This window comes from Podarcis raffonei, chromosome 13, assembly GCF_027172205.1.
Source record: "Podarcis raffonei isolate rPodRaf1 chromosome 13, rPodRaf1.pri, whole genome shotgun sequence".
In the NCBI taxonomy this organism is placed as follows: Eukaryota; Metazoa; Chordata; class Lepidosauria; order Squamata; family Lacertidae; genus Podarcis; species Podarcis raffonei.
The window spans coordinates 45,786,227-45,810,052 of NC_070614.1; the positions used below are offsets into that span (position 1 = coordinate 45,786,227).

The 23,826-nt window shown below is 41.6% G+C and overlaps 1 protein-coding gene across 1 annotated transcript; it reads right to left on the reverse strand.

Moving 5' to 3' along the window:
- Window positions 1–11,662: 11,662 nt before the first annotated feature.
- LOC128399069 (vomeronasal type-2 receptor 26-like) lies at window positions 11,663–20,693 on the reverse strand. The gene is made up of 6 exons (XM_053360328.1): window positions 20,614–20,693; window positions 19,819–20,110; window positions 18,606–18,752; window positions 14,852–15,079; window positions 14,038–14,164; window positions 11,663–12,577 (listed from the first exon to the last, which is right to left on the reverse strand). The coding sequence occupies exons 1-6, from the start codon at window positions 20,691–20,693 to the stop codon at window positions 11,676–11,678; spliced, it is 1,776 nt and encodes a 591-aa protein (XP_053216303.1). The 3' UTR covers window positions 11,663–11,675.
- Window positions 20,694–23,826: the final 3,133 nt, after the last annotated feature.

Genomic DNA, 23,826 nt, shown 5'->3' on the forward strand with positions numbered 1-23,826 from the left:
GATTCAAACCAGTTTCCACACAGTGCCAAAGTCTATCATGTTTTAGAACCAGTTCAAGCTTAAGAGCCCAAGTCAGTGCTTCTTGAAAACACAGACATTTTGGACTTGGAAGGGTTTAATAATAGATTTGGCTGGCATGCATATATATGGTACGACAAGGTCAAGATCCACCAAGGTTTCAAAAATCATATTGTTAGAAAAGCCCTATATAATGTATGGATTAGATATAAAGACTTGTTGGAAAACAAAACACCCAGGTGGTTGTCACCGATGGAAGCTAAGGAAGTGAAAAAATTAAACATGGAATCTAAATGGCCGAAATATGGGGAAATTATAGAGTATGAGGAGGGAAAAGTTAAATTGCAAAGTTATGAGAAATTGAAGTCCAAAGTAAGAGATTGGCTCCATTATTACCAGATAAATGAAGTTTTTAAACAGGACAGGAAAATTGGCTTTCAGGTGGAAAGGTCGAAATTAGAAACAGAGCTTTTGGAACCCAGTACTAAGAATCTGTCAAGAATGTATAACTTGCTGTTGAAATGGAATACACAGGATGAGATGGTTAAATCAGCTATGATTAAATGGGCACAGGACATTGGACATGACATTATGTTTGCAGACTGGGAACAGTTATGGACCACCGGTATAAAGTTTACGGCATGTAATGCCTTAAGAGAGAATATTATGAAAATGATTTATAGGTGGTACATGACCCCAGTCAAGCTTGCAAAAATTTACCATTTGCCCAATAACAAATGCTGGAAATGTAATGAAACTGAAGGTACTTTTTATCACCTTTGGTGGACATGCCCAAAGATTAAGGCTTTCTGGGAAAGGATCTATAATGAAATGAAAAAGGTGCTTAAATGCACGTTTGTGAAGAAACCAGAGGCCTTTCTCTTGGGCATGGTAGGCCAATTGGTGTCAAAGAAAGATAGGATGTTTTTTATGTATGCGACAACAGCAGCAAGAGTACTTTTAGCAAAGTACTGGAAGACACAAGAACTACCCACACTGGAAGAATGGCAGACGAAGGTGATTGACTACATGGGACTGGCTGAGATGACCGGCAGAATCCGAGACCAAGGGAAAGAGACGGTGGAAGAAGACTGGAAGAAATTTAAAGTTTACCTTAAGAACTGTTGTAAAATTAATGAGTGCTAAAATGTTTTGAGTAATGCAAAATAGAATTGCAGCGATAAACAATTGGATATGGGAAAAAGGATTTAAAGGAAGTGCCATAAGTAAATAAAATTAGAGGTTGCTGGAAAAATTTAAAACAAGGATGCAGAAAAAGGAGGTATGGGGAAGTCGTTGAAAGAAGGTTTAAGGAAAAGAAGGTTAAGAAATTATACATGTTTATATGTGTGTTTGTTTTTGTATTGTCTTGTATTGTTATTTAATATGTGTTGGAAAATTAATAAAAATTTATTTAAAAAAAAAGAAAAAGAGCCCAAGTCAGGTAGTTTTTACCATTCAGACGTTCCATCTGGGCAGTGTTGCCAAGATTAATAAACTGCGCAGGTTGCTGAGCTGACATGACTTCTGCTCCTTGCTGCACCAGGTCTGCTTCTTCGGTAAGCGGCCTCACCACTGGACATTCAGTCCCTTCAAGGTCCTCACCAACAGCACCCTGATTCTACAGCTTTAGCAATTCGCCATCCATAAAACATTGGGTCCCATAACCTGACGCATGACATTTGTATGTTGGAAGTGAAAGTGTGTGTGTGTGTGGGGGGGGGTTGAGCCTCCTTTGTTATTTTATTTCATTTTGCTATGTTATATGGCAAAATCCTCCTCTGAAAAAACCAACTGCCTGATTATATATAGCAAGCGAGACTGGAGAGGTGGTTTATTTGGTGATATAATATGATTCCAACAGTCATTAACTGTGTGGAAATAACAATTATTCAAAAGTGGAAAACCAAGTTCAAAGTATTCGGCTGCAGATATATTTGGAAGGGGATAAACACTTTCCCAACTTTGATTTGGAGAATGACTAGAGAGACGCCAAAAAAATTTAGGAAGTTTGCCTAGAATTAGAATCAGAATGACGCAGCTCCAATTAAACGAGTGGCCAAGACAGGAGGTAGATCAGCTTCTCAGATTAAATGCAGAGCCTTAGGGGGATAGGTGCCTTTTAATATCTTACTTAATATTTGCATTCCCAGTTTTATATGGCAAAACCTTCCCTGGACAGGTTAACCATTTGAAGGACACCTGGTCTTAAAAGCATTGGGCAGATGCCTTGCTTTGATTTTATCTGGACTGACTTGGCTGCTGCCTGAGGTGAGAAGCTTTTTGGACTGGCTTGGCGGAAACATCATTTTGTGAAGAGACACCGTGAACATACAGAGGGAACTCGGGATGTAAATTGCACACAGAATATATTGTTTTGTTTTATCTCGCTTGTTCAGAGGCTGTGAAATGTAATGAGGATTAACATCAGAATAATTTATGGGAACTATCATGAAAATTATGAAAGCAGCAGAAGTATGAGATGATCAGAACCACCTCGACCTCAGAACATGGGAAGATACCTCCAATTTTTTTTATAATTTGGCATAATATTTGGACTGTTTGATTGTTGAATAATATGTATAATTTGGAATATTTAATATGATTGGATAGGATTGTTTAAGTGGAAAATTTAATAAATATTATTTTTAAAAAAAGAAGAATAGGGGAGCATTTATCATGGCTCATGTTAATATACTAAGTGGATGACCAACACTATTTAAAACAACTAAAATGAAATACAACAATGCAGGAGAATAGTACAATGCTGACACCACTATATAAGGCTCTGAAGTGACAGATGACAAATGCCAGAACAATGCAAGAAAACACTTTTTCAACTAGCCTCTGAAAGTGAACAATGTTGATTAATACCATATTCTGGGAAAGGACTGTCTTGATTTTTAAGGGGAGGAACATTTTTAGTTAACATGTTCTCAGTTATTTTTGCCTATGAAGCCAATGTCAATTTCATATATTCAGTAGCTCACAGGAACCCAGTGCAGTGCATTCAGGATTGACGTATATGAACCAGCCTAGGTGCCTCCTTTACAAACCTGGCAGCTTTACAGAAATATTCTATTACATCTATTAAACACAAATTGCCCTTCTTACACACATTGTTGGTTAAGCATATTATGGCCCTTTTACTTTGTCTATTTTCCCACTCCATATATATGAATCAGTAGATTCCTAATGAAAGGAAAGCATGAAAGCTATTTTTCAAAATCCATATTCTACCTGTGGAATCTTGAAAAGACCTAAGATGTTTGCCATGCACCAGGAGGTATCAGAGCTGAGTCCCCCAATGACTCCTATGACATTTTTCTGGATGCCACACCTGTAGTTGGGAACAAAGTGACGTGATTTAAAGAGCAGGTCCAGAGTGTTTCGGTAGGTCATCTTTGAATCATAATAGCTATCATAGATGTGGAAGCCGAGAGAGACATTGGGCAACATCCTGGGATTCTCGTTGATCTCATCAACAGCAAACACCAAGGCCAGGATTTGCTGGTAAAACTTTGTCACCACCCTGCAGATGAAGTGAGATTTTGTTTGACGGGAAAATGAAACAGTGCACAGAATCTAGATAGGAGAGATTCACCTGCCTGCTTATAGAGGATAAACCCAGCAAAGCTTATTTACTTATTTGGGCAATCTAAGAATATTGAGTAATTTTAAAAGCTGTTGCATATTTCTTTATATCTTCAGCAACCCATATTTGTTTTCGCCGCCTTGAAAACTTGGGTATCATGAAAAAAGTTGAATACTATACTACCTGACTATATGCTTTTCCTATTTTTAATGCCATCTCTTTTCTCTTTCTCCTACTCTTTTCTGTCTGTCTTTATAGATTTGGTGTTTTTAAAAAGCTTATTGTTCATTGACAATATGCACATAGTCTATATGCGCAGAGATTTCTAATAAAATCTCTCCACACATTTAAAAAATAAAGTTCTAAAGCAATCCCCACTTCAAATCAATCAAAGTTATTTTCAGTCAGATATAAGGAATAATTATAATAATATTAATTAACGGTTACTTACAGTGGGGCATCAATGAAGTCCTGGGAAGGGTGTTTCTTGAAGGAAACCGTGCGGACTATGTAATAAATATGAGATGCCATTGCACCAATGACCAGGTCACCTGGCTCATACCACTCGTGTGGAACATGAACAGGATTATTTGTTGTGCATTGAGCACTTTGTCCTTGGGACACTATATTGGGGAGCAGCAGAAGCAGCAGGAGAAACATCCTGATGGCAAATACACTTGTGTGCATCGACTCCCCTGCTTCTCTCGACAGTATTATTCCTCTCCTCCACCTGATCTGAATAAGACAAATTGGGTGGCAGCTGACTCTGTCAATTTGGCGCTTTAACGGACATGTATCCACCTTATTGTTAGCTTGAACACAGTCACAACAGAATGCCTTGGATGCCAAATAAGATGCAGTGGTTTGATAGGAAAAAGGGAAACTGATAACTGATAAGTAACAGAGTCCAGCCTTGTTGTCTATGGAGCACAGAGGAGCTTATAATCATTTCAGGCTTGCTTGTTGATTCTTTTTTTCCACTGTGACATCTAGAGGTTCAGTCAGGTGGATTGATTATTGTAATTTTAGTAATGATAGGGGAGAGAATCACTTGCGCTGTGCTTTTGGATTCTATGGCGCATCAGCAGTATGGGAACTGCCAAAATAAAATATATATTTAAAATATATATTTTTATTGATTTTATTGATTTAGAGAATCACTTGTGCAGTGTTTTTGGGTTCTATGGCGCATCAGCAGTTGCAGAACTGCCAAATTATTACTATTATTATTTTTTAAATATATATTTTTATTGATTTACCAATATTGTCCCAAAAGCGACCTCATCATAACAATACCAATTTTATCTAATTAATGCAATTATGAATGCCAACTATTCAAATGTCAAATGATATGATTAATTTAAACGTATCCCCTTGCGTGCTAGATTTGATGGCTTCTATCTTCTTGATTATTTCTGTGTTTCACTATGTTAATAATTTCCATTGCATTCCATGCACATATAATAATCTCTTATATAACAGCTGCAGTCTTGTGATTTCTGTTTGTGTTGGTATATTAGATAATTTATAAAGTTTCAAGTGAGGAACTCTAAGTGTGATCTTTATTCTTTCCTGCGTGTGACAATATCCCCTCATGATGTTTTCCTGTCCATATATGGTGCTGTATCCTTCAATCCTGCAACTGTTGATGGTTCCCCTCATGCCCTAGGAGAAGCGGTTATTCCACAGTTTCCAAAAGTCACTTCATCACTTTGTCCTGTGTTTGGCTTCCAGTAAAAAAGCAGTGTTCGCCTTTTTTTTTTCCTGCCTAGGAGGAATGCTCTGAATCCAGACTCCCACTAGCTAATCCTAAACAATCTATCACTGCAGCTGGTAGACAGGAAGACGGATCTGCCAATGTAATTATATTTGTAACATCACAAAATCATAGGCAAGGAATGAACCTACAAGGTCAGCAGGATATCTAGAGCTGAGCTGGACCCATCCTTTCCCTGCTTCCTAATTTGTTAGTACTGGGGTATCCATCACTCTCCCACCTATGTAACACTGATCAGACATAGTTTGCCATCACATTAACTGAATGGTGGCAGCAATTCTGGATAAAATCCTTGCCTTATCAAGAAGTGGGAGCACTGGATTATAGCATTAATAGACCAATGGGATATCAGATCCCCATAAGGCATGATGGAGAACCGCAACAACTTGGAAAAGATGGATGCGCCAAGCTTGGCGCCTCAGTTACCGCTCACGCCCATGTGCCTGCTCTCACTTTAATATATTGCTCCCACCACACCAACAACCTTTGACCCGAAGGCTTAAAAACAAAACCTAACTATCCCAGCATAATCTGTGGGGGATCTTTGTGAGGGGGATAACCAAAAAGCTGGAATCTCTTATTGTTTATTCTTTAAATAAACAATAAAGATTTATTTTTTAAAGCAAGGCAGTATAATATAAGTGGATAAACTTAGATTACTTCAATAATAATAATATGCTAGTTCACTTCAATTTGCTTTCAGAGATTTGGGCTTTATAGTTTGGTTCCTTTCTAAGGCTTTACTTTCCTTCAGTTACCCACCCCTTTAACAAATGCAGATCCTGAGGTACTTTCAGTAATAGTCTTAAGGGCTCACCCCCCCTTCCTTCAGTGGGTTTTGGGAGTCCTTTCTTTCCTCAGAAGAGTCTCTCCCCTTCCGATTAGTTTGAGACCTAAGTAGACTCATCTCTTTCAGTTCCTACTTCTCCTGTCTCACACCCAGTCTCCCAGCAAGATTTGGTCCTATTACTCCTGCAGGACACTACGCTCAGTCCTTCACTGTATGTTTTATTCCAGAACCAACTCTCCCTCCTCCACACTCCTATCCTATCTCCCTACCTAACTCCCAACCTCTACAGCCTCCCTCCTCAACCACCTCAACTCAACCCCCCTCTTAACCGCACTCTGACTCCATTTCTCTTGAAATCCGCTCCTTTTAAATTCCCCCTCCTTGAACCACAGTGAATCAGAGTCTGCCGCTCTTTAACCATTTTCTGGCAGGAGAGAAAAGTAAAAAGAAATACTTGTGGAACCAACTTTTCCAGAACAATAGACACAACATTTTACAAGGATTGGAAGAAACACGACAGAAAGAATAATTGCCACACACAGGAAGAACAAGGATGTAGTTTGAGTGCCTCATTTGTAGTTCTATGAATCATTTAATGTGTCAACAGGAATAGAAGTTATTAATATTGCAGTTGTTGTATAAGGGATTATTAGAAATTAATAAGATTTTGGAATGCAGAAATAAAGGAAATCATCAAACATAGGGGGGTCACCAAAATTATATGATTCGGTATTTGAGTGATTAGTATTAGTATTACAATTTGGTATTGTTTTAATGACGCTATTATTGGATAGTAATTGAAAATTAATAAAAAATATTATATATAAAAAATAAACAGATTCTTGAATAAACTTCAGAAACAATATATCTGTATTTTGTGAGGCCATTTGGCTTACTTGAGATATTCTCTGCCACCACTCTTTCAAACTGGTTAGAAGTATAATTCAGAAAAAAGGCTTGTCCTATTAGTGTTAGCAATATCCAATATGTTTTCCACCAGATATTGTTGCACATCTCTGCTACTTTTCCTTGTTAAAACTATTTAAAAAACAAGGGAAATGGCTGTTTTAAACTTCTCCTTCTTCTGTTCCTCAGCTGCCTTGTGGGTGAGAGATAAATAATGTAGAGCCGTCAACTATTTCACAATGTTTTTTGTTTCTGGTTATGGAGAGAGGCTCAGAACTTACAGGGTTAAGAGTTCTGAGTGATGACGTCTCACATTTTGAGGCGGGTTTAGAACACTGAAGGGAGGGTTTTACTGCGTCTCTCAGTGTGCGTGTTTGCTCCGAAGAGAGAGCAGCGATGAGTGAACTGTCGCCGGGAAATTTATAGCTGTTGTGTTTTGCTAAGGAATAAAGACTTTAAAGATAAGGAGACAGCCTGCGTTCAGCCTGAATTATTGCCCCCACACGAACGACGTTTCCTGCTTCTGTTCCGCTGTGTTTACGCTCTGCTGAGTCAAAGGTCCCTGGGGGAAGACCAGAGCCGCGCAGGGAAGTGTGCCGGACCCCCCGGACGCCATTGGCCTCCATAGGTTATGGGAGATCAGCAATAAAGATAAGAAACGTTCATGCGTGTGAGAGACTGCAGCCAGAGGCCAGCCGATGAGACGCTGGGAAGGGTGACTGCAGGCAAAGTCGGCTGAGGAGCAGCCAAAGGCCAGCTAAGGAGTAGCTGGAGCCAGCCGGGAGGAGCTGAGATCTGCCGGACCGGGAGGCACTACCGCTACCTGTAAGTAGGCCGGGCCCCGGGGAGAGATGGCAGACAGCCAGAAGTCGTCAATCCCTTTTGATAAGGTGGACGGGAGCAAGCCCTGGGTCGAGAGAAGGCAGGCACTGAAGAAGAAGACAGTGGGAGCCAGGCCAGAGGGGGCTGAGAATTGCTCTGAGGAAGCACCAAGCCCAGGAGGGGCTGAGGGATGCCCAAGAAGCCCAGAGGGGGCTGGAAGTCCAAGAGGGGCTGAGGGACGCCCAGAAGGCCCAGAGGGGGCTGGGACTGTGTTGGAGGGCTGCCGGAATGCCCCTACAAAAGAGCTGCGTGCTAGAGAAGAGGAGAGAGATGCAGTGGCTATCTCTTCCACTGAGAACTTTGCACCTGGGAATGGGGGTGCAGGCCATTCCAAGGGTCTTGAGAGTGCCCAGGCTGTTTGGCAGGAGCTGGAGGGGGTTTGCAGAGAAACCACAGCAGAAGCCAAAGGCCATTTCCCCAACAGCAGAAAAGCTTCAGGGAGTGCTGCTGGAAAGGTTGGGGGGGCAGAGAAGACCAAAGGCAAGTTTGCAAAGTTTTCCACTCGGCGATGTTTTGTTTGTGCTTCGGCTGAACACCTGCGTCGCAGCTGCCCACAGAGAGCAAGGGAGACAGGGCAGGATGTTTCCAAGGTTGCTTCCCATGGGAACCAGCCGGGTTTCCATGGCAACAGAGATGGCAGGCGTGTGAAACCGCAGATACTACGCGCTCCAGAGAAGGGAGGAAACGCTTATCAGCTGACTGCGTCAATGGCTGTTTTGGAGAACACCTGCAGCGAACGCCTCAAGGTCGGGGGCAGCAGGAAGTCGGTTGCTAAGGCAACAAAGAAGGACAACTCCGGAGGGGGGAGGGTCCTACGTTGGGTTGTTGACTCGGCTGCGAATGCCCATCTGGTAACAGCGCCACCTGATGGACAAATGTGGAACTGCAAGGCTGTTTCAACTGAGAAAACAGTTAAATTTGCTACAAGTTCACAGGGACATGTGACCCATGTTGCTAACATGTTTGTCTCTTTCTTGCAGGATGAACTGAAGGTCTATGTTCTCCCTGAGATAAAACACTGCCTGTTATCTGTACCTTGTCTTTTACAGGAGGGATATTCAGTGAGTTTTGAAAAAAATGTTTGTACAATTTCCAGAGATGGGAAGAAGCTAATAAGTGTTGAGAAAGATCAGAACAACCTCTTTGTTCTGGAAACACCTCTGGAGGGTGAGGGGAATACTGGGAAAGCCACTGATCACACTCATGTGTCGTGTGCTTGCGTGTGGCACAAGAGAATGTCACATGGGTCCTGTGAGGACGTTCAGATGTTATCAGAGTGCACCAAAGGATGCCGGGTAAAAGAATGTGGTCAACCTTTGAATTGCAAAGCTTGCAGAAAAGCCAGAAACAAGGGATTTAATCATCCCAGGGTGGAGAGAGTAACCACAAAGCCTTTTGAGCTTGTGCATGCAGACCTTTTTGGTATGCCACAGCCAAGTCTGGGCAAGGCCAAGTGGCTGATGGTGCTGACAGATGATTATACGCGGAACGCATGGGGTTTCACGCTGAAAACTAAGGAGGAGGCAACACAACTGATCAAAGATTGGGTTGCAGAGGTGGAACTAAGGTTCTCCACCAAGGTGCAGGGGTTCAAGTGTGACCGAGGTTCAGAGGTCACTGGGTCTGCTCTAAAGGGTTTCTTTCGACAGAGGGGGATACGTCACAAGGTGACTTCTCCTAAGGACAGTGGCGTGGCAGAGCTTAGGAGTAAAGCTCTGGTTCGAGCATCAGAGATTCTACTGGATGACTCTGGTTTGCCTCAAAGTTTCTGGGGGGAGGCGGTAAAGACAGCCAATTTCACGATGAACAGGTGCTACAATGCAGTGGTAGGTGACACCCCGTATTTCCTGCTTCATCGGCAGAAGCCGCTTGTGCATTTCTTTCGCACTTTTGGTAGCAGAGCCATGGTGCCTGTACCAAAGTTTCTGCAGCAGGAGGGTGGCCCAAGGTACCAGGAAATGATCTTCTGTGGATATGAGCCTGCGACAAAAGGGTGGAGATTCGCATACCCAGAAGGTGATCAGACCAAGCTTTTGGTCAGTAAACAGGCTAAGTTCTTTGAGCAGGATGGTTGGGCAAGGCGCAAAGTGCGCTCTGACGTTCACTCAGATTGTCTGTCTGACTCTGAGGAGGAAGGAGAGCCAGAGCCTGAACCTGCTGGTGGAGACCAGGTCCCTGAACAGAGTAGGGCGTCTCCACAGGTTGTTAAGAGAGTGTCCAAGAGTGAGCCCTCATCTCCTGTGCGCATAATGGAGAAAGCTCACAGACGTGTCAAGTCAGAGGGGGAGTCTTCTGATGGGGAAGACGCACATGCTGGCCCCAGTGGGTCAGAAGGAGTACCCCAGTTTGTGCCCAGGCGGTCATCGTGGGCTACAAAGGGAATTCCACCTGAGAGGTTTCAGGTCACAAATGCGTGGGTTGGTTTCGCACAGTGCGAACCTAAGGTTTGTGAGGTTCAACAGGTGCCTAACAACGATGCCAGGAAGGGGCGGAAGGCAATGGGGAAGGTGTTGAACACTCAGAAGTCCTCTCAAAATATGATTCGAGAGGGGGTATGGAGAGAGGCTCAGAACTTACAGGGTTAAGAGTTCTGAGTGATGACGTCTCACATTTTGAGGCGGGTTTAGAACACTGAAGGGAGGGTTTTACTGCGTCTCTCAGTGTGCGTGTTTGCTCCGAAGAGAGAGCAGCGATGAGTGAACTGTCGCCGGGAAATTTATAGCTGTTGTGTTTTGCTAAGGAATAAAGACTTTAAAGATAAGAAGACAGCCTGCGTTCAGCCTGAATTATTGCCCCCACACGAACGACATTTCCTGCTTCTGTTCCGCTGTGTTTACGCTCTGCTGAGTCAAAGGTCCCTGGGGGAAGACCAGAGCCGCGCAGGGAAGTGTGCCGGACCCCCCCGGACGCCATTGGCCTCCATACTGGTACCCTGTGTTGTCTTCAAGATGAATTTGTAGATTTCATGAAGTAATTGATAAGAGACTTTTTATTAACATTCATATATGTACAACATTCATAAACAGAACTTAACCATTTCTAAATTAAAAGGCTGAAAGTTTTGCTATTAAGATTCCATTTGCTTTAAGTATACAGTAATACATGACAGGGACGTAAAGAGTCTTAGGGAGGGGTAGTAACTCTAGCGGGCAAGAAGTTGTGGTCCTTCTGGTGAAGTTTGTATACCTCTGATCCCCACCTTGCACTCAGTTCTCACCTGTGGCTCCTAGAAGTTGTCAGCTTGAAACAGCAGCCACATCCCATGAATCAGATTCAAGTGGCTCCCTAAACCAGGTGAGGGCAGCCAATGGGCCTCAAATCCTCAGTGAGTTGGGGAATTTCTCTGCATGCAAAGACAGGATATAGCAGATGAGAGCAAAAGTGGGCTCAATGCTCCAAAAGGTGGCTACTGAAGGTGCTGAAGAGGGAAATGAGGGGCATATGGGTCTCGTAAACCTAGGAAGGGAGCCCACCTAGGAGAAGGAAACTTTGAACCTAAACCTCCACTGCATTACAGCATTACTCATTTGTGAAAAAGGCTTTGGGTGTAGAACCTGAGGAAAAATCTGTCCCCTTTGCCTTTGGAACATCTTTGGCAAGTTAAGAAGCAAACTCTACACATATCCAGAGTAGGGACCTGCAAAGTGATACCAGCCAGGAAGTCCATGTATTCTAAGACCCAACAGAACCACAAATTCCACTGTCATTTATACCTTTCTTTGTGTTAGCTGCTCTTTGTTGTTCAGGTCTGGCCTCACCACAATAATGTAGCATTTAGGGGTGAAAATGCAAACCAGTAACCCAGCACCAGAAGCAAAGATGGAGAAGATCTCCACAGCCACCATGTATTTTCCTCTGGTGCTCAGGTAGGTTGGAATGAAGGAGAGCCAAACGCTGCTGAAGACCAGCATGCTGAAGGTGATGAACTTGGCTTCGTTGAAAGTGTCAGGCAACTTCCTGGCTAGGAAGGCCACCGTGAAGCTGATAGTGGCCAGGAAGCCCATGTAGCCCAAAACACAATAGAACATGGAGACTGACCCTTCATTACATAGAAATATGATTTCTTCCGTCATTGAGTGCATGTCCACATCTGGGAATGGGGGAGAGGTTGCCAGCCAGAGGACACAGATTCCTACTTGAACAATGGAGCAGGAAAAGACAATAGAATAAGCCAGTTCTTTGCCTACCCATTTCCTCATATTGGATCCTGGTTTGGTAGCCATGAAAGCCAAAACCACCAATATGGTTTTGGCTAAGATGCTGGAGAGGGCCACAGAGAAGACAATGCCAAAAGCAGTTTGTCGGAGAAGGCAAGTCGCCTCATTAGGTTTTCCGATGAACAACAAAGAAGAGAGGAAACACAAGAGGAGGGAGCTAAGGAGACCATAGGTGAGGCTTCGGTTGTTGGCTTTGACTATGGCTGTATTGCGATGCTTAATGAAGATGCTGAGCACCAGAATAGTGATCAGAGAGAATAGAAGCACAGAGGAAGTTGAAACAATGGCCAAGGTTTCATCAAAGGCTAGGAAGTTTGGAATCTTAGGAATGCATAGATCCTGGCCGCTGTTTGGATACTGATCTGCTGGGCAACTGACACAAGTTTCCATGTCTGAAAATACACAAACAATGCATGACAATTTGAAGTAATCAAAAGTATTCTTAAGAATTTCCTCATCACTAGTCCATTTAGCATAGTGTTTTCTATGTCAGAATGTATAAGAACTTCAAGTCCCAATGCTTTTCTACTAGGTATATAAAAAATAAAACTTGTGCATCAATTCTTGAATTTTCTACATGGGTAAAATCTTTTTTTTACTGTCCCCCTGCTTTTTCTTAGAGCCACATAAACAGTACAACAAAATGAGAAATACATTACAGCTGAAATCTTTGGATCTCAGAAAATCGAGTTTAATGAGACTTTCACCCCCTTGGCAAACAACATAATTCTTAGAGGAGAAAACACCACTTCTATTCCACTCTAATTTTCTCGAAGTTGGAGGTAAAATATATTTGCTTCCACTTAAAAAAGAAATCTTCAAGATGTTTTAAAGATTAAAATATACTGACATTATCTATAAACATTTAGAAGAACACATGTCTTATACATGTCTGAAAATACACAAACAATGTGTGACATTTTGAAGTAACCAAAAGTATTCTTAAGAAGTTCACATCACTAGTCCATTTAGCATAGTGTTTTCTACATCACAATGTATAAGAGCTTCAATGTATAAGAGCTTGTACTAGGTGTATCAAAAATAAAACTCGTGTATCAATTCTGGAGTTTTCTACATGGGTGACATCTGTTTTTAATGTCCCCCTGCTTTTTCTTAGAGCCACATAAACAGTACAACAAAATGAGAAATGCAATGCAGCTTAATGAGACTTTCACCCCCTTGGCAAAGAACCTACCGTATTTTTCGCACCATAGGACGCACCGCCCTATAGGACGCACCTAGTTTTTTTGGGGGGGAAATAAAGAAAAAAATTTATTTCCCCCCCAGGCACGGGGCTGGCGCGGGGGAAGCCCGAGCTTCCCCCGTCCCCAGCCCCCAGAACAGCCTGCTATCCGCAAGCCTAGGGAGCCGTGCCTGTCTCCCCAGGCTTGTGGACAGCTGTGCGAAGCCCGGGTGTGCTGAAGAGGCTTCAAAATGCAGGCAGCTCTGCGCAACCCTCCGGAGGCCGGCGCGGCTTGGCGCCAGGTTCCGGAGGGTCACACAGAGCTGTGTGGAGCCTGTATTCGCCCCATAGGACGCACCCACATTTCCCCTTCATTTTTGGAGGGGAAAAAGTGTGTCCTATAGGGCGAAAAATATGGTAATTCTTAGAGGAGAAAACACCACTTCAATTCCACCCTAATTTTGTAGAAGTTAGAGGAAAAACATATTAGCTTCCACTTAAAAAAGAAATCTTCAAGATGCTTTAAAGATTAAAATATATTGATGTTATCTATAAACAGTGAGAAGAACACATCTGTTAATTTAAGCCTTCTCTCCTGCAGCAGTTTAATGTCAACTAAATTGCCAGGAGCCCAGAGGTTCGGCAGTATCTTAAGATGTCATCTCTAACCTTTCTCATTTGAAATCATTCCTTCTGGACATGGATCACAATCATAGCAGCAAAACTTCTCCCCCTCCTTCTTTTTCTTCCCATAACCAGGATGGCAGTTGGCATTACATAGAGAAAGCGGTGGCACCTATCCAAATAGATAGGAATAGTTTAATATTATGATATTGTTTTGAGGAATTTATCAAATATCCAATATCAGGTGATTTAATAGTAAATAGGAGGACTAATAGCATGAAATGATCCGTAGGTACACAAGTGGCACATACAGTGGGGTAAAAAGCTGCTGTTCTAAGAATCATACAAACTTAAGAAGATTCCTGGACCATCCAGCCTTACAGCTGTGTTAGAATTCAGTGTGATTCAGTGTGATTTCATCCCTGGCTTGGCCTTTTGATGGAGTCACCACCTAACGGCATTTGCTTCAAGGAGTCCACATAGTGTTCCTTTGTGTGGCACAAGGAATTAAAGGTAAACCATTATAGTGGTTCTGCTCCTACCTGCAGGGTCAGTACAAGAAACTAGCAATAGGAAATCATTCCATGACTTTTGGGTTGTGGTTTCCTGTTAGGCCACATCCTGTCTCAGAGAGAAATGCTTTGGGTTCCTATGCCTGACCTGTTCTGGGAGGAGTTGCATTCCGTTTGAAGCAAGAGGTCTGGGAGAACTCCTCGATTCTAACTCATCACTAGTCTGAAGTGGTTTCAGGTGCTAGTGAATTTCAAAATGAATAATGTGTGAAGTGCTTTTGTTACATTCCATTTTGTGGATAGCCACTAATTCTGGGTTTTCAGGGACTGTGCCATTATTTCCATACCTTAGTGAAGCGTCTGTGCCATTTGATTCTGTCTTCATTAATGGTGAGCTCTTTGCCCGGAGGGGCCTGAGGATCCAAACTTCCCACTTTGACTCTGACATAGGAATTATTTGGGAAAGTGACCAAGTTGGTAATATCAAAGCCAGCTGCTAACTCTCCATATTCATTTAATGTAATTTCATCTCCAGCACTGTTGTTGAATGAGATTCTCTGCAGGAATGAGTGGAGCTAAGTGGAAAGAGAATCGAAGTTAAACGCTTCAGTTCACAACGGAGAGCATCCATATTCTAGTTGCACACACAGAAGGAGTAGGAAATCATGAATCAGTGCCAATTCAACATTCAACAGACTTGCATCAAGATATTATGGAGAGATGAGACCATACACCTGCTTGCTTGAGACCAGCCTTTGTAAAGATCCAAGAAAGGGAAGGGATTTGAGAAGTCATGTATGAGAAGAAATGGGAGCTTATGTTCTCAAAGGATAGGAATGCAACATGAGAACATCAGACTGGACCTTTCCATAGTTAATAGGGTGGATTTGAGCACGTTTGGATGTTGGATGCAGTGGAGTGGTAGGGAGCAGCTGCTGGGGAACCCCCAAAGGACACTCCAAGGAAAGGAGGCTCTGAGCCAGGGGATTGGTGGTGGAATGACAAGGAGTGGTCAGTGGGAGAAGAGGGAGCAAATTGAGAGGAAGAGGTGTCAGAAACAGAAGAGGCAACAGGGTTAAGGGAGCAGGAAGAGGCTGTGGCAGACTGAAATCCAGACTCAGAGGGAGAAGAGGGGAAGGGAGAAAAGCAGGGTCTAGAGACAGTGGTCACACAGTTGCTAGCCTCTTCTGGGGATCTACCAGTGAGGCTTCAGGCCCCAGAAACCCCTGGTGGTGTGCATACAGGGAAAGATGAGGAGTTGGGGACGGGGCTTTCCAGGACATGCCCAGGTAGTGGCAGCCACCTGATGGGCTGCTCTTCTCTTTTCTCTTGGATATGAGGATCCCTGCAAAAGCCAGTGCCTGGGGTTGGGGTCCTGGTTGTGCTCCCTCTGAATTATGCTCCCAGGGCCATGGGTCCCAGCAGTGGCGTAGCGTGGGTTGTCAGCACCCGGGGCAAGGCAAGTAATTTGCGCCCCCTAACCCATGGATTTGCGCCCCCTAACCCGTGGATTTGCGCCCCCTAACCCGTGGATTTGCGCCCCCAACCCATGGATTTGCGCCCCCTAACCCTAACCCCCAGATGTTGCGCCCGGTGCGGCCGGCCCCCCCTGCACCCCCCACGCTACGCCACTGGGTCCCAGGCCCCCAACCTTACACCACTGGGTAACTGGACAGGTAAGAGAGACAGAGAGAATTGCGGAGGGATGTGTATAGAAAAGGGAGGGGTTTTGTAGTATGGAGAAGGTGGTTGGCACAGCTTCAGTCACGTTTAGTTGTTGGTAGTCTGTTGATTCTGAAAGCATGTGTCACCTAAAGTCTGTTTTAGTATAATTATAGGAAATATTCTAATTCCCATCTTTGATATAATTACTAAAGGTTTATTTTTTAATTTCTTAAGTTTTATTCTTTTATTTCTTTATGGAAAAGTAAATGCCTACTCACAAAATGTACCAATGCAGTGAATGCTTTGTAACAGGGAACAATACCTGCCAAGGATCTACATATTGAGGAGAGAGTTTTCCCTTAGCATATCTTCTGTTACGGATGGTTCCAGCCAAGTGCATGCTACTTAAGGCATGTGCCAAAGCATAGACAGCATTATAAATAGTGTAACTGTGGCCAGTCATGCTCATTTCAAAAAATGGTGCAGGGAGGCTCTCCAGCATCTCCTCTCCAGTACAAATGTTATCACTGAATGTTGAGAGAGTGGAGTTTGAAAGTGAACAACTGAATGCATCTTCCCAGAAATCTTGGATAAAACCATCTGTCTCTGTCCAATGAGGACGTATACTCCGAAGAAAGTCTTTAAAGTTGTGAATCTCCTTGAAGTGAATTGCAAAGGAGATAGCACCATGGAACATTCGTATATTAACAGTCAATTTTTGAAGGCTATATAATATGAAGTCAATTTGGATAGTTGTAATCCATAGTTTTCCTTCACGTGACTTCTTTTGAGGAAATAGTTGCTGAGTTAACTCCATTGTGAATAAAAAAGCTGACAACCATATACTAAATCTACTTTCTCCATATAGAAGAATTGCATTAGCTTTGCTGGTTGTGAATGTTGTAAGCAAAATCCTTGAGTCCTCTGCGATTTCTAGTTTGTTACTGTTATAATTCATATTGAATTTAAGTCTTTTTGTAAATGCCGAACAGATTCCATTCTTGAAAAGCATTGGCTCAATTGTCTGTAAGAAACGTTCCCCAGCTTCATTAGCTGAAGTGATGAGCCCAACCCATTTCCATCTGAAATGCAGAAGTAACTGGATAATTCCCTGATACTGAAGGTCTTCATTGGGGACCATGCGGTAAAAGGAAGGGAACTTGGTTCCATAATTTATGGCTGGTTCAAATGAACTGTATGAAATCTGGAAAAAGCAAAAGCCAAATGTTTCCAAGTGGAAACAAGAACTCATGATATTCCAGTTTATTCAAATATAAACACGTGCATGCACACACACTTAAATATTGAATATATATTGAATCTATATCCCACGTTTACCAAGTTTAGAGACAGCACCAACCCCAGATTATATTGGAAAACACAGATATGCTTGCTCAATGTTTTCTGTTGATATTTATTATTATTATGGCATCATTACAGCTTCATTCTTGTACATATTGATTGTATCCAAGAATAGGGGAGCATTTGGGAGAGGAGCTTTTGGCTAACTGCAATGGAGGATTGCTGAATTACATCACTGCCGTACGTTTCGGAATCAGAGGGTGAGATGGGAGTAATCAGCCTCCCTACATTCCCCAGGCTGGGGAGTGGCAGCTCATCCGCAGATTGCCCAACACCTGGCCCCAAATTCAGAAGGAAGGGGGGCGCTGGGGGTGGCTGGATGGAAAGCCTGGAATGTTTCTTGGCAACTCTCCAAAGTCGCCTCCATTTAGCAACAAACTTCCAATTATTAAGATGAAAAATTGGATTTAGGTTTTGGACATGATCTGAGCAAAGGGGAAGAAACTACTCTGCTAATTAATTCAGCCACTGAGGTGCTAAAAAGGACTTGAATGGAAGAAGTATTAACATCTATGTTGACTTGGTATGTTGGAACTGAAAGGGGGGGGTTCAGCCTTCTTTATTATTATATTTCATTTTGCTTTCTTATATGGCAAAATCCTCCCCTGAAAGAACCAACTCCCTGATTATTTATAGCAAGCGAGACTGGAGAGGTGGTGTATTTGGTGATATAATATGATTCTAGTAGTCATTAACTGTGTGGAAATAACAATTATTCAAAAGTGGAAAACCAAGTTCAAAGTATTTGGCTGCAGATATATTTGGAAGAAGATAAAGAGTTTCCCAACTTTGATTTGGAGAATGACTGGAGAGACGCCAAAAACACTTAGGAAGTTTGCCTAGAATTAGAATCGGAATGACGCAGCTCCAACGAGCGGCCATGACCGAAAGTAGATCAGCTTGTCAAATTAAATGCAGAGCCTTAGGGGGATAGGTGCCTTTTAATATCTTACTTAATATTTGCATTCCCACTTTTATATGGCAAAACCTTCCCTGGACAGGTTAACCATTTGAAGGACAGCTGGTCTTAAAAGCATTGGGCAGATGCCTTGCTTTGATTTTATCTGGACTGACTTGGCTGCTGCCCAAGTTGAGAAGATTTTTGGACTGGCTTGGTGGAAACATCATTTTGTGAAGAGACATGGTGAACATACAGAGGGAACTCGGGATGTAAATTCCACAAAGAATATATTGTTTTGTTTTATCTCGCTTGTTCAGAGGCTGTGAAATGTAATGAGGATTAACATCGGAATCATTTATGGGAAGTATCGTGAAAATTATGAAAGCAGTAGAAGTATGAGATGATCAGTACAACCTGCCCCCCGGCCTGAGAACATGGGAAGATACCTCCAATTTCTTTTTATCATTTGGCATAATGTTTGGACTGATTGATGGTTGAATAATATGTATAATTTGGAATATTTAATATGGTTTTATTGAATTGTTAAAGTGGAAAATTTAATAAATATTATTTTTTTTTAAAAAAGAAGAATAGGGGAGCATTTATCATGGCTCATGTTAATATACTAAGTGGATGATTAAGCAAAACTCCAAGGTGGAAGTGGAGTGATAGAAATTGTTTGATCTGTAAGCTTTGTAATGATTGTAGGGAGCGGTTGATTCTCTACCTATTAAGAACTTTCTCAGGAAGATTTCCTGGGAAATCCTGAAGATCTCCATTAGATTGTACATTCTATTCTTCTCTGAACACTATAAACCAAATCATATAAAATATCAGTAAAATATAAAATACTGTACCAGCACTATTTAAAACAACTAAAATGAAATACTGCAATGTAGCAGAATAGCACAATGCTGACACCACTATATAACGCTCTGAAATGACAGATGACAAATGCCAGAACAATAGCAAGAAAACAGTGTTTCCAATTAGCCTCTGAAAGTGAACAATGTTGATTGACATCATACTTTGGGAAAGGACTATCTTGATTTTTTAAGGGGAAGAATATTTTTAGTTAATGTGTTCTCAGTTATTTTTGCCTATGAAGCCAATGTCAATGTCCTATATTCAGTAGCTCACAGGAAGCCAGTGCAGTGCATTCAGGATTGATGTATATGAACCAGTCTGGGTGCCTCCTTTACAAACCTGGCAGCTTTACAGAAATCTTCTATTACATCTATTAAACACAAATTGCCCCTCTTACACACATTGTTGGTTATGCATATTATGGCCCTTTTACTTTGTCCATTTAACAGCTCCATATTTGTGAATCAGTAGATTCCTAATGCAAGGAAAGCATGAAATCTCTGTTAATCCATATTCTACCTGTGGTATCTTGAAAAGACCTAAGACGTTTGCCATGCACCAGGAGGTATCAGAGCTGAGTCCCCCAATGACTCCTATGACATTTTTCTGGATGCCACACCTGTAGTTGGGAACAAAGTGATGTGATTTAAAGAGCAGGTCCAGAGTGTTTCGGTAGGTCATCTTTGAATCATAATAGCTATCATAGATGTGGAAGCCGAGAGAGACATTGGGCAACATCCTGGGATTCTCGTTGATCTCATCGACAGCAAACACCAAGGCCAGGATTTGTTGGTAGAACTTTGTCAACACCCTGCAAATGAAGTGAGATTTTGTTTGACGGGAAAATTAAGCAGTGCACAGAATCTAGATAGGCGAGATTCACCTGCCTGCATATAAAGAGAGGATAAAGCCAGCAAAGTTTATTTACTTATTTGGCAATCTAAGAATACTGTGTAATTAAAAAAGCTGTTGCATATTTTTTCATATCTTTAGCAATCCGAGTTTGTTTTCACCACCTTGAAAATTTGAGTATCATCAAAAAAGTTCAGTACCATACTACTTGGCTATATGCTTTTCCTATTTTTTATGCCATCTCTTTTCTCTTTCTCTTTAAACAATTAGACTAAAAAAAGCTTATTGTTCATTTACAATATGCAGATAGCCTATATGCGCAGAGATTTCTAATAAACCCTCTCCACGCATTTAAAAAATAAAGTTCTAAAGCAATCCACCCTTCATATCAATCAAAGTTATTTTCAGTCAGTTATAGCATATATGGAATAATTAAAATAATATTAATTAACAGTTACTTACAGTGGGGCATCAATGAAGTCCTGGGAAGGGTGATTCTTGAAGGAAACCTTGCGGACTATGTAATAAATATGAGATGCCATTCCACCAATGACCAGGTCACCTGGCTCATACCACTCGTGTGGCACATGAACAGGATGATTTTTTGCGCATTGAGTGCTTTGTCCTTGGGACACTATATTGGGGAGCAGCAGAAGCAGCAGGAGCAACATCCTGATGGCAAATACACTTGTGTGCATCGACTCCCCTGCTTCTCTCGACAGTATTATTCCTCTCCTCCGCCTGATCTGAACAAGAGAAATTGGGTGGCAGCTGACTCTGTCAATTTGGTACTTTAAGGGAAACGTATCCACCTTATTGTTAACTTGAACACTGTCACAACAGAATGCCTTGGCTGCTAAACAAGATGCAGTGGTTTGATATGAAAAAGGGAAACTGATAACTGATAAGTAACAGAGCCCTGCCTAGTTGTCTATGGAGTACAGAGGAGCTTATAATCATTTCAGGCTTGCTTGTTGATTCTTTTTTTCCACTGTGACAACTGAAGGTTCAGTCAGGTGGATTGATTATTGTAATTTGAGTAATGATAGGGGAGAGAATCAGTTGTGCAGTGTTTTTGGATTCTATGGCGCATCAGCAGTAGGGGAACTGCCAAAATATTACTACTATTATTTTCTATATATATATTTTTATTGATTTTCCTATATTGTTCCAAAAGCGACCTCATTATAACAATACCAATTTTATCTAATTAATGCAGCTATGAATGCCAATTATTAAAATGTCAAATTATATGATTTAATCAAACGTTTCCCCTTGCATGCTAGATTTGATAGCTTCATTCTTCATGATTTCTGTGTTCCACTATGTTAATAATTTCCATTGCATTCCATGCACATATAATAATCCCTTATATAACAGCTACAGTCTTGTGATTTCTATTTGTGTTGGTATATTAGAAAATTTATAAAGTTTCAAGTGAGGAACTCTAAGTGTGATCTTTATTCTTCCCTGCGTGTGACAATTTCCCCCCATGATGTTTTCCTGTCCATATATGGTGCTGTATCCTTCATTCCTGCAACTGTTGATGGTTCCCATCATGCCCTGGGAGAAGCGGTTATTCCACAGTTTCCAAAAATCACTGCATCGCTTTGTCCTGTGATTCAGCTTCCAGTAAAAAAAGCTGTGTTCACCATTTTCCCCAGCCTAGGAGGAACGGTTTGAATCCTGACTGCAGATAGTGAATCCAAAAGCATCTATTACTGCAGCTGGTGGACAGGAAGCCAGATCTGCCAATGTATTTATATTTGTAACATCACAAAATCATAGGCAAGGAATGAACCTACAAGGTCAGCAGGATGGCTAGAGTTGAGCTGGCCCCATCCTTTCCCTGCTTCCTAATTTGTTAGTACTGTGGTATATTGCCCCCACCTCACTGAACAACCTTTGACCTGAAGGCTTAAAAACAAAACCTCACTATCCCAGGGGCATCTTTGTGAGGGGGATAACCAAGAAGTTGGAGTCTCAAGCAGGTGTTCTTTAAATAAACAATAAAGATTTATTTTTAGAACAAGGTAGTATAATACAAGTGGAGAAACTTAGGTTACTTCAATAAGAATACACTAGTTCACTTCAATTCGCTTTATAGTTTGTTTCCTTTCTAAGTTGGTACTTTCCTTCATTTACTCACCCCTTTAACAAATGCAGCTCCTGAGGTACTTTCAGTAATAGTCTTAAGGGCTCAGCCCCCCATCTGCCTTCACTGGGATTTGGAAGTCTCTTCTTTCCTCAGAAGAGTCTCTCCCCTCCAGATTAGTTTGAAACCTAAGTTGACCCATCTCTTTCAGCTCCTCCTTCTCCTGTCTCACCCTCAGTCTCCCAGAAAGATTTGGTCCTTTTACTCCTGCAGGACAAAACACTCAGTCCTTCACGGTACACTCAGAGTGGATGTTTTATTCCAGAACCAACTCTCCCTCCTCCACACTCCTATCCTATATCCCTAACTCACAATCTCTCCAGCCTCCCTCCTCAACCACCTCAACTCAACCCCCCTCTTAACCACACTCTAACTCCATCTCCCTCGAAGTGTGTTCCTTTTAAACTCTCCCTCCTGGAACCACAGCCAATCAGAGGCTGCTGTTCTTTAAGCATTTGCTGGCAGGAGAAAAAAGTAAAAAGAAATACTTGTGGAACCAACTTTTCCGTCACAATAGACAAAACATTTTACAAGGACTGGAAGAAACACCATGGAAAGAATAATTGCCACAAACAGGAAGAACAAGGATATGGCTTGAGTGCCTCATTTTTAGTTCTATGAATCATTTAATGTGCCAACATGAATAGAAGTTATTAATATTGCAGTTGTTGTATAAGGCATTATTATTCTGACCGAAATATAATAGAAATTAATAAGATTTTGGAATGTAGAAATAAAGGAAATCATCTAGCACGTGGGGGGGGGCACCTAAATTATATGACTCGGTATTTGAGTGATTAGCATTAGTATTACAATTTGGTATTGTTTTAATAATGCTATTATTGGATGGTAATTGAAAATTAATAAAAATATTATTACAGAAATAGCATTCATAGACTTTAGAATCAACTTTAGAAACAACACATCTGTATTCTTACAGATGGGCTTACTTGAGATATTCTCTGCTGCCTCTCTTTCAAACTGGTTAGAAGTATAATTCAGAAAAAAAAGGGTTGTCCTATTAGTGTTAGTAATATCCAGTGTGTTTTCCTCCAGATATTGTTGCATATCTCTGCTACTTTTCTTTCTTAAAACTATTTAAAAAACAAGGGAAATGGCTGTTTTAAACTTCTCCTTCTTCTATTCCTCAGCTGCCTTGTGTGTGAGGGATAAAGAATGTAACTATTTCACAATGTTTTTTTGTTTCTGGTAGCCTGTGTTGTCTTCAAGATGAATTTGCAGATTCCATGAAGTAATTGATAAGAGACTTTTTATTAACATTCATATATGTACAACATTCATCAATTGAACTTAACCATATCTTAACTGAAAGTCTGACAGTTTTGCTATTAAAATTCCATTTGCATCAAATATATAGTAATAAATGACAGGGATGTTTGGAGTGTTAGGGAGGGGTAGTAACTCTAGCGGGGAACAAGTCGTGCTCCTTCTGGGGTAGTTTGTCTACCTCAGATCCCCACCCTGCACTCAGTTCTCACCTGTGGCTCCTAGAAGTTGTC